Genomic DNA, 15419 nt, shown 5'->3' on the forward strand with positions numbered 1-15419 from the left:
GAGTGGAGTGAACAGACTGGAAACGACGCAGGCAGTGTGAACATTAAACAGGTTGATAGTATGCATGTATTAATAACAGTGCATGTTTCTTTTGGCCATCGACTCAAACATTGGTTTGCCTGACGTGCAAAAGGAAAACCACACACAGGACGCAGCCATTATTCGCAATTTGGCACTTGCGCAGCAGAGATTAGGAAGCATTACACAAATATTTCACAATATGCCAACTTGTACTGAAGTAGCAGCGACTACCTTCCCCGCAGCCCTTCAGTGCGAACACTGATAAGCCCTATTGGTTGGCCATTGTGTTCGGTTTCCTTCCCTCCCACTTACTGTTTTCAAAGAGACAAAAACGACATCTGTCAAGCTCTCCAGGCCAGTGGAATAAAAAGAGAAACAAGAGCACCTTTGGCTGGGATAATATTCTGATCAGTTTGCATTTCTTTCACCTCTCTTCTTCAGACTCAGACAATATGGAGAAAAATGCTTTTTTTTCTGTCCCTGATGTGACACTATTCCAGAAGAGAGAGATGCTGCTGCCAGGAGCTGATTCTTTTGCTGTGTTCCTCATTTCCGGTGAAAAAGCAGCAGGTTACAATAAACTATAAGTAGACCACCTGCACCAACACTGGAGCACCACAAGGCTCTGTTCTGAGCCCCTTCCTGTTTACCATCTATACCAATGACTGTATCAGCCCCTCACCCATCACCATATACTTTCAAATACTCTGATGACACTGTTATACTTGCACCACTTAATGACGATACATTGGTCTAAGGCTCTCAAAACTCCTCATCTCCCATTTCACACAGCGGTGCACAGCCAATTACCTGCAGCTGAATGCAGCAAAGACAAAACAACTGGTCATTAACAACTCCGGGACGCACAGCACAGCCCACTAACAACTCCACTAACAGCCCTACCTGTAACAATAATGAAACTGTCGGGATCATAGACTGTGCATAATAGCGGTTGGCATGGGAACCTGATCATGATGTCACATCCTTTTTCTATAGCTTCAAATATCTGAACTAACTAAATAAGTAAAACAAAACCTCCTTGACAGAAAACCATCCTTGGAATGTAAAATTATTATTATTATTAATTTATTGTACTTTCGTGTTTTAGTTTGACCCAAGTCTCATCAACTAACATGGAGGGGGTGGAGCTTATGACCTCTACCGCAGCCAGCCACCAGGGGGAGCTCTACTTGCTTTGGCTTCACTTTTGATGAGCAGTTCCGCACATCTTTATACAGTCTATGGTTGCGATAGTGGACCGCTTCAAATAGCTTGGACTCAGCCAGGACAATAAACTGAACAACACACCACTGATATCCACCAATAGATTCTCCGCCATCCGCAAACTCAAAGCACTTTCTGTTGCCCCCTCCCCCCACCTTCTGTTGTTGCTTTACAAAAGTATAAGTAAGTAAAATAACTGGTCAACGTGTTCTCTTCATCGTACTGTTGGTCTCTGCCTGATAATACTGCATTTCACAGGACAAATAGAGTGCACACTGCAATCTTTGACGAGTATTCAGAAGTGATGCTTGAAACAAAATTCATTTAAAAATGTCATTATTTGAAAAGAACAGCATTTGCCTTGGTTTGGTTGATATGAGTATGTATATTCTCATTTTGTAGTATTATTAGCCGTTACTGCAAAACATGTGTACAATTTGAGATTCAAATTAATGTCTCATAATGATTTTAGATTCCTATATGCAATTATTTCACAGAGGAACCGTTTGTCTTTGTTATATCTCCTCAGCTTTCAGTTGCCTTTATGAGACAGATGAATCCAGGATTGATTCAGATTACTCAAGTCTGTCTTGTTACAGTCAGGTCTGGTTCAACACACCATAAACTATGTTCTGCCTTGCTCAAGCCATTTGGGCCATGTCTGCAGAGCTCAGTTGAACCCAGATTAGGCTCAAATGTCAAATGTCTGCTATCTTTGTTTTCTCGTTCACACTTCTCAAAACTGGCGGTTTGTGAAATGACCCCTCGTTTGTTGTGGTTTCAGCTCTAGATTTCATTTCTAAGAAACGAGCTGCATGCAGAGTCCTACTTCACAGGACAGGACGTCTGTTTGTTGTCGTTTGCCTTTGTTTCGCTCTCTTTGCACCGCATGTGGCCCCGCTCTTAAACCCTGTTCTTTATTGTGTGTGACAGGAAACAGCCCAGGAAAGGAAACATTAGCGCCACTCGCTCCTTTTCTTGTTTTCATCACGAACACTATCAGCGGCTTGAAAACATGTTTACGGCCACGCGCACAGGGTCACAGTTGCAGGTTGTAAAAGACAAACCGAAGGGCTTCCATGAAACACCTGGCGAAAGGTCAACCCCTGCTTTCTGCTGGAGTTTTGGCCGAATGCTAAATGCTGTATTTGCCATTGATCCAGCTTTAATTTATCTCTTTACTTTTACAGTTACTATTATTTTATTGGTTGAATTTGGAATTACCAAGAACATTTGACCCATTTCAACCGTCTGAAACAACATACACGCACAACCGCCAACCCCTGCGGACCTCTTCCGACGCCATTTCCCCAGATTTAGGCGTCAAAATGATTTTTGCACAACCCCAAAATCAATTCCCATTAAGATGCAAAGCTGATGTTGATTAATAAGTGTCCAAAATCTGAGATTACTGCTCAGAATTGGCTGAACTGCAGAGTGTCCATTACATATGGTGCAGTGAATGAGTCGACGAGGGAGCGGTATCGTTCACAGCCACATTTGTTTTTTGGCATGAAATGAGTGAAATGCTTTGACCCCGGATTACTCAGCCGCCACTAACTGCCCACTACGGAAGCAAATATTAGTTTTTATCTCTCACTACGACAGCTCTCCGAATGCCTCTCGGGACTTTAAAATCAAAAGAGGAAAAGGAAAAACCTCCCCTGGGTCAGCTCCGACCCCGCCAACAAGGTCCAGATGTCCTTGAGCTGTAACACGGCGTCTCGACGAGACTTTGCGGTGTCCTGCGCTCGCTGGCGCTGCTGTGAGAAACTGGCAATGAACTGCCATTTTACAGTCTGCTGCTTTTAAGTGGGCTGAAGCGCTGCTGTGAGCCAAACCTGAATGGGGTACGCTAGGAGCCAAAATACTGCTTGAAAGATTTTTGGACACGGTGCACAAAAGGGGTCTGCGTATTGAAACACATACTGTATATACAGTATATACAGTATGTGACCCTGCACATAGAGGGACACAGGTGAGGAGGTGATCTTTGGGACCTTGGTGGCACTGCCTCAGAAACTGACTTGTGGTGTCTGGCAACACAATGTTGTTAGTGGGGGCCTTTGGGTCTGTCCTATGGGTTGAGGGGAGGGGCCTCTGTGGATCATCCCACAAATACTTGATCAGTTTGGGATCTAGTGAATTTGCAGAGGTCATGTATATTGAGTTGTTCCTAAACCATATTAGTTTGTGTGCCTGTGTCAGGCTGCATCCTGCTGGGGATGGTTGCTGCCATCAAGGAGTGTCATTGCTATGGGGTGGGGGTGCCTGGTCTGGTCTAGGTGGGTGCTACATATCTAAGTAACATCCACACCAATGCCAAGTAGAAAAGTTTCCCAGCAGAACACTGAACTGTCACATGATGGTCAATGTCATACACTTCACCTGTCAGTGGTTTTAATGTTGTGGCTGATATGCGTATATACTGTATGTTTACTGTACGGCCTCAAATGGAGCGTAGTTGTATTTCACTGCTCTGCTTTGTCATTCACATCCCATCACTGCCTTTCTTTAACAAGTGCAAATCATAAAACAATGTGAAAGCTCTTAAGAGAAATATTTCACTCAACTTCTGAGGCAGAGAGCCGTGTTCCCACTTCACCGAGGGACACTCGCACACAATCACTGAACCTTACGTGCACCCGTATCCAGTTCTCCGTTCCCATGAAGAGCACGGGGTGGATTACCCCTCAGGCTACTTTGCCGGTCTGGTTTCAATTTTCTCCCTCCTGGGACACCGCTTGGAAGGCATACGCATCCGTGTGTAAATCTTCCGACTTCTGTTCTCTGAAGGAATGCTTTCAGTGCCCTTAACATTCCTCAAATCGACGCATGAGACAAATAATCGCTTCTTTTTTTTTTATTATTTGGGAAGAAAACAGCAATCACAAAATAAAACATTCCTCACAATGTTGCAATGCGGAAAAACACAAGTCAGATACTCAGTAGTCCCAGCCTAGAGACACATAGGAGCGGCCAAGCTTTGGACTTAATGGTCGTATTTATCAGTGCATTTATTTATCTGACCATTACAGCGTTACATCACAGTTTGTATCACAGTGCTTCATCAGTAAGAAACTAAGAAAAGCAATCACGCTTTTCCCAATAAAAACTGGATAGTTGGTTTAGATTGAGGCTGAAAAAGAAATGGCAATGAAAAGGCGACAGTTCTTGCTAATTAAATATCTGCAGTAAGATAAGATCATCCTTTATTTATCCAACAGTGGGGCACTAGTTTATGATAATTATGGTGTCCATCTCATGTACGTCTGGCAGAGCGTACAGGCACTCCCCCCTGTTATAACGATCATAACAAGCTTATATAAGAGAATTCCCGAAAAGCTCTACAAACAAGATCTTTTCCAATGCCTACAACTGTTTGTGAGTTATTTAGCTTGTCTGCGCAAGAAGATGGCAAAGCCAGCAGCAAGAAAACTCCTTGCCAGATAGCAATTTCCATGCATCCACGGTAGACATGTCAACGCTAGTTGATTTGTGAGGCTGCACGTGCTACCATATATTTGGTAACTTCAGCATACATTTCAAATTGCGTCCCTGCTCCTCTCAGTGAGGTTTAGAAGCATGTGATTTTCACCCGGCCAATCAGTGAAGATCAAGGCAACATTCTCAGGTCAAATGTGGTCCCCAATGTCCACCTCTATTATGCCTTGAGTCACAACCAGTGGACGTTGCGCTAAGCGTGAGGCGAAAAGGCTGATAGTAAAAAAAAGGGCCAGAGGAAATTGTAGAAAAATGTCAGCAAAAGTGCTAGCAAGCTAATTACAGGTAGAAAAGATGAGCGGCAGTAGAATTCGGTGTAGCATGATATAAAGAAAGAGCCGTAAGTTGTCCCTAGTTTAGCAAAAAAAAAAAAAAAAAAAATTGGGGCGTACTGTCAAATAAATTTACATTCATCATGGCCACTGAGACATTGTGGGACAATCTGTGGGGAATGGCAAAAATGAGTTGAATGTGACCTCACTTGAACATACAGTGGATGTGAGGGGTGTCAATTTTCAATTTTGCACATTTTCCAAAATGTTGCTTAGTGCAGCTTTAAAGCCAATGTTAGTGTTTGCCATCGATAAAGACAGCTTCTTGATAGGTTGTTAAAGAATCCTGAGCACACCTCTAACTTCATCGTGGAAGTGATTACCCAGCAGTGCACATTAACTCAGACCTAGTTAAACTTCAGGACTCCTTTGAAGCCCTGGTAGGTGAAGGGCTCCAGGACAGGACTGCAGGCGTCTTGAGTAAGGCAGGCCATCCTGTTGTGCTCACAGCTGTCCTCTGCGCCTGGCTTAAAGTACACTCCGTCCGCAGAGTGGACGGACGGGTCCTCATCAAAGTAGTTGTGGGGACGCAGCAGGACCCCGCCCCCATTGCCCACGGTTACTGTGTTGGGGATGTCCTCCGCGTGAGGGATGTGGAGGAAACCAGCAGTCACCCAGGCAACTAGGTCCTGCAGAAACATCATGCAAATTATTTAAGTTGTTCCCAGTTAGCACTGTTGTTTTGTTTTTTTTTTCATGCAGGTACTACATACCTCGTCAACGATGCTTTCATTGTCTCTAATGTATGTGCTGAAGTCAACAGCTGGAGACCACATGTCGTTTTGACTGTACAGACTGCTGCTGGTCTGCTCTGAGTCCTTATGCTTGGTGATAGCAACCTTATACCTGGAGACATAGACAAGATGAGCAGAGAGAGATGGCTTTGCAGCAGAATCATGATTGAAAAGCCATATTCGGGAAGGCTAAAAAATGTTGACTTTGACAAAAAGTCTCATCACTTATTCAGATAAAATGTTTACAGGTCATTTATTACACAGAAATTGCAAGATATATTAATGAGATCCCCTGGTTTTGGAGTGACATATAGCATTGTGTCATCTGCATATAGGTGAAATATACACTGATGAGCCAAATCAGTACAATCATCTCCCTAATAGGCTTGGTTCTCCATGTGTCCCCAAAAAAGTTTCAACCCACTGAGGACTACAAGATCTCTAAAGTGCCATGTGGTACCTGGACCAAAGCAGAACCTGGACCTGTAAGTCCCAGTTGCGAGCTGGACCTACCACAAATCAGACTTCAGTTCCAACTTTTCCCCTCCTCTAACTATTCTTGGCAGAGACTCACCACTGCTATGTGTGGGAACACCGTACAAACCTTGTTGTTTTCGGAGATGCTTTCTAGCTATAATGACTGGGCCCTTGTCAAAGTTGTTCTGGTGCTCACACCTGTACATTTTTCTTACATCCAACCCATTGACTATTAGAACTAATCGCTAAATTGGCTTCCAACACATCCAAGATCTTGACACATGGCATGTTCACAGGGTCATCAACTTTACTTAAATCATCTGAATGTTCTGGTTGACTGGCTATGCTTTTCTTTTGCCAGCATGTTTGACTTGAACATGCTGGCAAAAGACATATTTGCAGTCATTTATATTTGAGATGAGTGTGTTTTTTTTTCTCCACCTGTCTAGTCTTACCTGGCCCAGGACATGGCCCTTTCCTCAACCTGGCTCTCCGGGAGGTGGTCGCCTGCAAAGCTGTACACCTGGAGTCTGTAGGAGCGATTGTGGCCCCACTTGTTTGTTTTGTTGCTGGCGATGTGGAGGTAGCGAGGAGTCTTAGTGTCATGTCGCAAGGCGGCCTCCTGCAGAGTGTCACAGCAGATATTAGTCCCGGAGTCAATGTTCAAGACGTAACCAAACAACGAGTCAACTGACTGGTAAGTTGAGGTTCTTCCGACAGATGGTGATATCAAATAAATTTGACTTTATACAGTAGATTGTGAAACTAAATGCACATGTTTCATTCCTTTCTCAATTTTTCTTAAACAAAAATACAGAGAAGTAGTATCATTTCATGTATGTATGACCATGGCATCAACAGGCTCCATACCAAAGACTTAGGTCCATTATTCCTGACCTTTTTACACGCTAGTACTCATTCCTGTTTTCTTGTTTATACGTCATAAAAAATAAAGACTTTATACATGTGATGGAAGGTCAATGCAGACCTGTTCTGTGTTGAGCTGCTTCTCCACCAGTTGGGGCACCATGGCATAGTGATCGGGCATCCAGGGCAACGACACATTCACATACTCCATGTCTTTGGTCTGGAATACATTCTTCAGACCTGCAGAAGAGACAATTAAAAAAATGTTTTTAATAACATAATTTATCTGCATTTTAAAGCTTCTGTGGATCCATGTCAGGGGGGGCAGTTTTGGAAAATGCATTTGTTAATAGATTTAAGAATTTTTAAGAATGAGCATCAACTCTGGAAATCCTCTGCGCACTTTAGAGTCGTTTAGCTAATTTTCGCACTCCTGCATTAGTTTGTAATCAAACTACAATGAACATTAAATGCTCATTCAAACACCTGGATATTTTAGGCTAAGAATAATCTTGCTTTCGCTTGACAGCAGTCAGAGGGCTTTATGGCATAAGAAACTAGCACTAGCACTTATCATTTGAACTATGATTTGTAAAACATTTGTTATGCAATGCCAGGTGGTCCTAAGAGCTACTTTCTACTCACCCCTATATGCTAAACTCGCGTTTACATGCGGCCCCTCGTGCCTTTGTTTTGTTTAGTAAATACTTTGCAAGTCAGCAAATCAAAGTCTGCGACCTAGCTCAGCGGCCCTACTACTCAATGGCTAGATGGAGTCAAACTAATCAACATCACTCTGACGCATGCCAATCACGTCAGTGGATGGTGCACAGCTCCTGCACCAACTGACCAAACCGACCCACCATTCGAGGAGCTTTGAAACTTAACAAGCAGTCAGTGAAGCTAGCTCTGAAGTTAATATGTTGTCAGACAAATCTTGCCATCAGCAAAAAAGAACATTTGTGCATTATATTCCCTTTTGTGCCATTGCGACACCTAATACCCACCCATAGCTGATAGCAATACTTCACGGAGCGCTGCTTGGTTCTCCCAATTGGATCAATCACGAGCAAATAGCTCATAGCCTGGCAATTTGTGTGTGATCTCTTGATTGCATGAATTTAGAATTAATCCTTTAGCAGTTCAGTGGTGAACAGCTAGCTTAATTAGTTTAGTGAATTTGTTCACTCACCAGATATCCCAGTCATCATAAGATATCCCAGAACAATGAAGAGGAAAAGTGAGTACAGTCTGATAATGATAATGTGATTTGCAGAAGTGAAATCAAAATAAAACAGACATAATATATCAATGACACTTGCCTGAGCTGGCTACAGCTACAGGTTTATTCAAGATGAATTGTAAAGGAGTTATGTCGCCCTCTGGTGGTGGTTTGCATCATTCCATCTAATACAAATCAATCTCCATTTACTTGTCATTGTAAAGAAAACTATGATTCTTTTATATGTCATGTACTGTGTTGTAAATTAGAGCTAATAAGCACAAATGTTTTTTTTTTCTTTTTTTTTTTAAAAAAGAAAAAAAAGAAAGAAAAATGATGTTCCTGCACAGTACAACTTGTTTCAAAGATCTCAATAAAAGTAAGGTGGCCCCAGTCCTGCCCAGGGCCCCATGTTGCTCAGAGACGCCCCTGACAAGTTGAAACGTCTAAAAAAGGAAACCTTTGCAAATAGCCAACATAAACGCTCAAAAGGCACAGTCTAAAGTGGAGATGTCTGCAGGGGACACTGACAACTAATGGGCAGGCCACTCACCAGCCACATCCAGGTCAACCTTGAAGTTGATGAAGTGGGTGTGGATGTTCCCCAGCACATTTTCCGCCACCTGGTGTCCGAATTTCTGACTGCCGTCCACCAGGTAGGAGGACGAGATGTAGCCGGTGGCGTGCACCTTGGCCTCCACTGCTCCGCTCTGGTAGAAGATGAAATCCCACATGTAGTCGTAGTTCCCTATGGCTGTGATGGTCCTGAACACCAGAGCGCTGTTCGCCATCCCTCCAAAACTGTTATGGAAAAAGTCAGAGAAGTGCCTCCGCAGGGGCTGACCCATGTTGTGCTCAAAGATGCAGATTGAGTTCCTGAATCTCATCGGGGCTGGGATATCGATGTAACGGTACGTGTCCACGTAGGTCGCCTCGTAGGGGCAATCCACGCCGCGGACTAGTTCGTGTGCGAAGCGCCCTATCCCGATGCTCGAATCCAGAAACTTGGTGAGGATCATCCCAGGCGTCACCGAGCCGTACACAGACATGGCCTCCTGCACGCTCAGCTCGTAGACTATCCTCTCACCTTTAAACCGTACGTCAAACACCCTCATGCCCGTGAGAGAGCTCAGTCCGAAGGCGAAGCTCCAGTCCAGGTAGAGGACATGGTTGTTTTTGACGCTGTAGCGCTTCCCCTCTGCGTAAAACTGTTGCGGGCCGATCTGCAGAGGCCCGGTCTTTGGTTTCAGGGAGCCATAATCAGGCGACTTCTTGTAAACTATTTTGTGGACAGTCCCACTATCATATTGCTTCTGAAGATCCTCCAATGAGTCAAAGTATCTGCCGTTGTAAAGCACTCGCTCCACTTTCCATTGGGACTCGTTCACGCTCTCGTGATTGAGCAGCACCTCGAAGCCCACCGGGTGGATGTACATGCCGCTCATATCCCTAAAGAACGAAATCCAAGTCTTTCTGTCTCCTGATCGAACCCCACGGGGCATCTGCTCGAACGCGTTCAGGTTCTCCTCCAGCCCCACGCCAAAGCTTTCTTTCAGGAGCTTCCCCAACTTGGAGAAAACCTCAGTTTCAAACAACTTAAAAATCAAGACATATTCCCCGACGGTGACCGTACGCGAGTTGATGGGCAGATCCTTGTGGTATCTCTCATTAGTGACATCCCTGTGGTATGTCGGGTTGGGAAGAGGCCCCACTACATACTCCTTGATGTAGCCTTTGGCCCCGTGAAAGACCACCACTGTCGCCTCTCTTATCGGCTTGTCGCCTCTCCCATCCAAGTAAGCCAGCGCTTCAGCTTTCTTTGGGAGGGAAAGGTCAATTAAGAATAGGAAATTTTCCGATGGCTTGGTGGTCTGTGAGGTGGATATGTCCAAACCCTTCTGCTTGACCATGTACTGCTGGACCTGCACGTACTCATCCCGGGTGAGGTCAGCGAACACGAGGCTGCGCTCGTCGTGCGTGCCCCTCAGCGGGTGGACACGGTGAGCGGAGCATTTGGGCGCCCTGCTGGAGTGGATGCCAATCAGGACGATGTTGAGGATGATGGAGACTAGGACGAAAAGGATGAGCGCCCACTTCACCAGAGAGTTCATCCTCCGCTCTACCATTACGCGCGCGCCTGGAGAAGAGAGAGGAGAGGAGAGGAATGCTCTGCGCAAGAGGCACCGGGCAGGCAAAGTTTGGAAAGGGGAGGCGCGCCCTTCAAACTCTCTCTCTCTCTTTTTTTTTTTTTTTTTTTTAATTTTCCCCTCCCTCTCTGCACAGATCCCATAACCTCTTCACCCGCCCTCCCTTTTGGAGGGAACAATTATGGAACTGCGGTTTTATATAGCCTCTGTTCTGGTTCTCGGGTTATTTTCCGCACGTTTACGCACGACATTTATTGTGTGATAATCACCACGATTAAACGCTTTGGAGGAAAGAAAGGAAAGGGAAAAGACAAAAGGAGGTTTTGTGAGCAGAATTCCTTCACATGGGCGGAGCTGATGTACACACTCAATTGTGTAAACACACAAAAACTTGCTCCCTTCTTTATTTTCACCTACACTTAGCTGCGATGGTTGGCATTGGCAGGGCACGATAAATAGATTTGTTTCTAAGCAGGAAATGGTTTGCAGTGCGGAATTCAGCTGTTTCATGCCGTGCATTACATATATCGCCAAATGTTTGGTTTTGCTTCTTTCCTCTTTTCCATCGCAGTGCCTGTACGTACCCTGGACCCATGTCCTGCAGAACTCTGGGGAAGCGCAGATGGATCTGGCAAGTCCAAAGAGCCATTACCATTTATAATGTGATCAGGTATGATTCCTTTTAGGGATGCCTCACAAATTATGGAAGCAATTTCCACATTTGTTTCAGCCTTTATTTCCTTTTTTTCCTAATAATCCTTTCATGAAAGTCCCAAATAAAACAGCTCAGGACTTTCACCTTTGTGTTGGAGAAGTTCTTCTAGAGATATGTCAAATTTGTACTTTGCACAAAGTTGAGTGCATGTGCGCACGTAGAGAAATGTACTAGCAGGTCCTTGTAATTTATATTTCGCTTCCTCATTGTGAGATACGTGTAATCAGCTGAATATTTTTAGCTGGACGTTTTAGCATATCCCTATCCTGCCTTTCTCTGAACTGCCACTCTATCACTGAAGCTGGACACGTAGGCTGCAGGGCCGACAATGGACGGGACTCCTGTTGTTGTTTTCATCCAGGTCCTGTCAGGTCACACAGAAAAAAAAGGAGGGGGTTGGGGTGGGTGGTGTTGGGGGGGGTGGGGGTGCAGGTCCTAATTCGCCTGCTTCTGAGTCGCCCCGCATCCTGCTAGTCGGATGGGAAATGTTTTCTTTTCAGAGCAGGCATGAGGCCAGCATTCTCTTCCACGTACTGATGTGCTTGATAGCCACGGGAGTTCCAGACTTCCAACATATGGGTGCAAGACAAAAGCAAGTTTGGATAAAGAAAGTCCTGCAGTAGGATGTTTTCATGTGCAACTGTCAGGTGTTTAGCTTTAGTTTGCATATTCCCTCATAAAAAAAAAAAAAACCCTTCATACATTACATTTTTTTTGCACGTTATAATGCTCTGCAACATTTACAGTAGTATTCAGGCTAGAGTATTTTACTCCATTCTTCCTGGTCGATCCTCTCACTCATTGTCAGTTAGATTTATTGATGTTGTTGTTGTCTGCTCATTGCTATCACCATTTAAGGATCTTTTTGCATGTCCTGGACGTTTGCGGCCCTTTTTAGGCACTTTCAGATCAAACGGTTTTCACGGGCTTTTGAGAGCAACTGCCCACTGAAGAGGTCCCCAGAGAACTTTGCGAGATTACTTTGTTGTTTCGATTTGTTGTGGTTCTTACAGTAACGCAGCGAACTTACAGCAGTTCTGCGGGACACACGACATAGGTCACGACACCTGGACTACGCTGTCCATTTCCTCGTGTTATCGTGTCTCCAACCGATCAGTGAACACACAACCGTTTACGTCCCCCAAGGTTCCTCTTGTGCTTGGACAGTACTTGCCCAGGGGGAGGTACTTTCTGAGTAACTATGATTGTTCTCTAAGTAGTAACCACTTGTCCTCTGGAGGGTTGCAAGGGGGCTGGAGCCTATCCCAGCTTTCATTGGGCGAGAGGCGGGGTACTTTAGAATCACCAATTAACCCAAAGAGCCAATGGATTCGAGCCCAGAACCTTCCTGCTGTGAGGCATCGGCCCTAACCACCACACCACACCCACTGCGCCGCCCCCTGTTTACGCAGATCTTGCAGATCAGTACACGAGGGGAACGCGTTCGACTCTCTTTCCCACCCTGCTTGTGTAACTCCACTCTCGGGTTTTTGGCAGAGCCCTGAGTCTTTGATTGGCCTGTGACAGCAGCTGACCTGAGAGGGACTCGTTCGTCGTAAATATTTAAAAGTGCGCCGAGAGGACGAATGGGGGCTGCTAGCTTTCTGTCCAGCGCACACACGCTCGGATACGCACGCACACGCACACACCCGCGTCTGTTACCACTTAAACTTTATAAATGATTGTTTAGGTTGACCCTGGGGGTTCAATACATTCCAGCTTTCAACTGAACAGACTCCCAGCCCAAGTCTCAGATCCAGCTGTTTATTTCATCATAGAGCTCTCTCTTTCTTTGCTGGGAATGCAGCATGATATCTCATCTTTGTGCTTTCATTTAATCTTGTGTAGTTTAGTTTAGCTCTAGCTGTTGAAGCCTCAAACACTGTTTAAGTCCCAACTGCCCCATCTTCCCTGTGAAAGTCTTTTCAAGCTCACAAGTGTACACATTTGGGAAAGACTTTCAGGGAAAATCAACCACTAGTTGCCATAAAGCCCTGATTGATGGCGCTGCTGAGATGATCGCGCTTATAACAGATTCTCCCATCCGTTAGAGGGATCAGTACGCATTTTGTGGTTTAGTACCATGTGTTGTCGATGAAACGCAGCCTAATATCCGCAGTCCATAGCACTATGCTCACCATGTTCCACGCTGTTTAATATGTCATTTTATATTTGCAGGCGATTGCGCTGTTTCAAGCTTTGCTCATTTCACATCCTGCTGGGGATGGCTGCTGCCGTCAAGGAGTGCCGTTGCTATGGGGTGGGGGTGCCTGGTCTGGTCTAGGTGGGCAGTACATGTCCAAGTAACATCCACACTAATGCCAGGTCCAAAAGTTTCCCAGCAGAATACTGAATTGTCACCAGATGGTCATTGTTAGTCACTTCACCTGTCAGTGGTCATAATGTTATGCCTGACAGGTGTATATAACCATCCAACTCTTTCTGAAATTTCTGAAAATGTCAGCAAAAACTCATGAACATGATCAATTGAGTTTGCCACAGGTGGACTCCAGTCACACAGCGAATAATGGTCTGAATGCTTCTATCAGTGAGAGATTTCAGTCAAAGCCGACTGAAATACCGTGCAGATAAATTAAGACCGAGAAAGATATGCACTTGAATGTGCTTCAACATGTGTATGTATAGTAAATGTGTCAGATTTACCATAAACCAGCTCATGTATACATTTCAGCTTTAAGTAACAAAAAATCCTTTGGAATAAACACAGAAGTTGGCCGTATTTGGACGTATACACTACAAAAGGTCTTTCAGGCGGTAAAGTATGAGAGCAATTATGCTCTGCTGATGGTATCAGCATCAGTCTAGGGAGTCAGGCTCAGCAGCTGTGGTAAGGTACGACTGAGAGGCTCCCTCAGTGTATACCAAGTATGGGCCGCTAAATGTATCGCGTACTTCAAGTTTTACAGTAAGTGAATGTCTCACGACACAGCATACACTGCTGTGTCATTTCTGCATAAAAAAGAATCAAAACATCAGCAGATTTTCCTGAAAGTAGGCAAAGAGAACCCAATCAAAGTATCGCTACAGGAATATTATGCTTTTGTATTTGTTTATTCAGAAAAATGAGCCAATATTACATATCAGTGAGGTGCAAAAGTAAATTTAAAAGCCAAGATGTTTAGATCCAGTGGAGCGCCGCGTATATCCATATAGTGGGAGTGACTGGGGCACCGAAACGCCGCCTCTAAATAACACATTATCTGCCACAAAACATCGTTCATTTCACCAACATTTTGTTATGATAGGCTAGTGCTATTCCCCGTTGAGTCCAGAGTTACCTGTTTTCTATCTTCGCGGACGTGCAGCGGTTTGTTGTGCTTTGGCCAGCTGTTCCTCTCTCTGCCTCCGCATCCTCCTTTCAACGAGCTCCTCATCCGTATACTCTGGCTCAAAATGGTAAGGACGTCCATCATAAAGAAAGTTGTTGTCCACAACATATTCAGCCATGTTTAAAAAAACTAGCAGGAGCAAATTACAAGCCGACCGACGTGGTTGTGTGCGGCGCGCGGAGATTACATCATCCAGGTCAGAGGTTAGTAGGTCAATTTACAGGCCCATAGTAACTCCGGACTCAACGTGGAATAGCACTAGCGTATCATAACAAAATATTGGTGAAATGAACGAGTTTCGCGGCAGATAATGCGTTATTTAGAGGCTGCGTTTCGGTGCCCCAGTCACTCCCATTATATGGATATACATCTGGATCTAAATATCTTCCGAACGACTCCAAATTACACCAAAGTTATATGGGTGAGTAAACAATCGTATATTATGCCAGAAATAAGGTCCAGGTTGTAAAAAACAGTAGTTCCCCTTTAAGCTACACTGTGTGTCCAGCACCAAAAATGAATAAGTTTAACAAACTTGTTTCCAGCTAACTTGCAGTGCACACTACTTTAACAGGAAGCAGTTATGAGTATAATGTTCTGTTGAAATATATAGAGTATCTTGTATTTGATGACTCATGCCACCACAAAAATCAAAACGGTCTACACAAATCAGCGTATTTCAGTGATCGATGGCGTGGGCTCATCACTGCAGCCCTGGTTATGTGCAGGTCTTTAATGGCGGAACAAATCCCAAACGTCTTTGGAAGAGTCCTATTACTTAATTCCAAATGTGCTGTTGCTGTTGCCAAGTGTTTGGTCAAAGGGG

At 44.6% G+C, this 15419-nt stretch overlaps 1 protein-coding gene across 1 annotated transcript; it reads right to left on the reverse strand.

Annotated features, from left to right (window-relative positions):
- Nucleotides 1-3334: 3334 nt before the first annotated feature.
- Nucleotides 3335-10534, reverse strand: aoc2 (amine oxidase copper containing 2). Its single transcript, XM_084571522.1, has 5 exons — nt 8935-10534; nt 7281-7399; nt 6748-6914; nt 5795-5927; nt 3335-5710 (listed from the first exon to the last, which is right to left on the reverse strand). The coding sequence occupies exons 1-5, from the start codon at nt 10505-10507 to the stop codon at nt 5429-5431; spliced, it is 2274 nt and encodes a 757-aa protein (XP_084427648.1). The 5' UTR covers nt 10508-10534; the 3' UTR covers nt 3335-5428.
- Nucleotides 10535-15419: the final 4885 nt, after the last annotated feature.

The sequence above is a fragment of the Chelon labrosus genome, assembly GCF_963514085.1.
Source record: "Chelon labrosus genome assembly, chromosome: 21".
Lineage (NCBI taxonomy): Eukaryota > Metazoa > Chordata > Actinopteri > Mugiliformes > Mugilidae > Chelon > Chelon labrosus.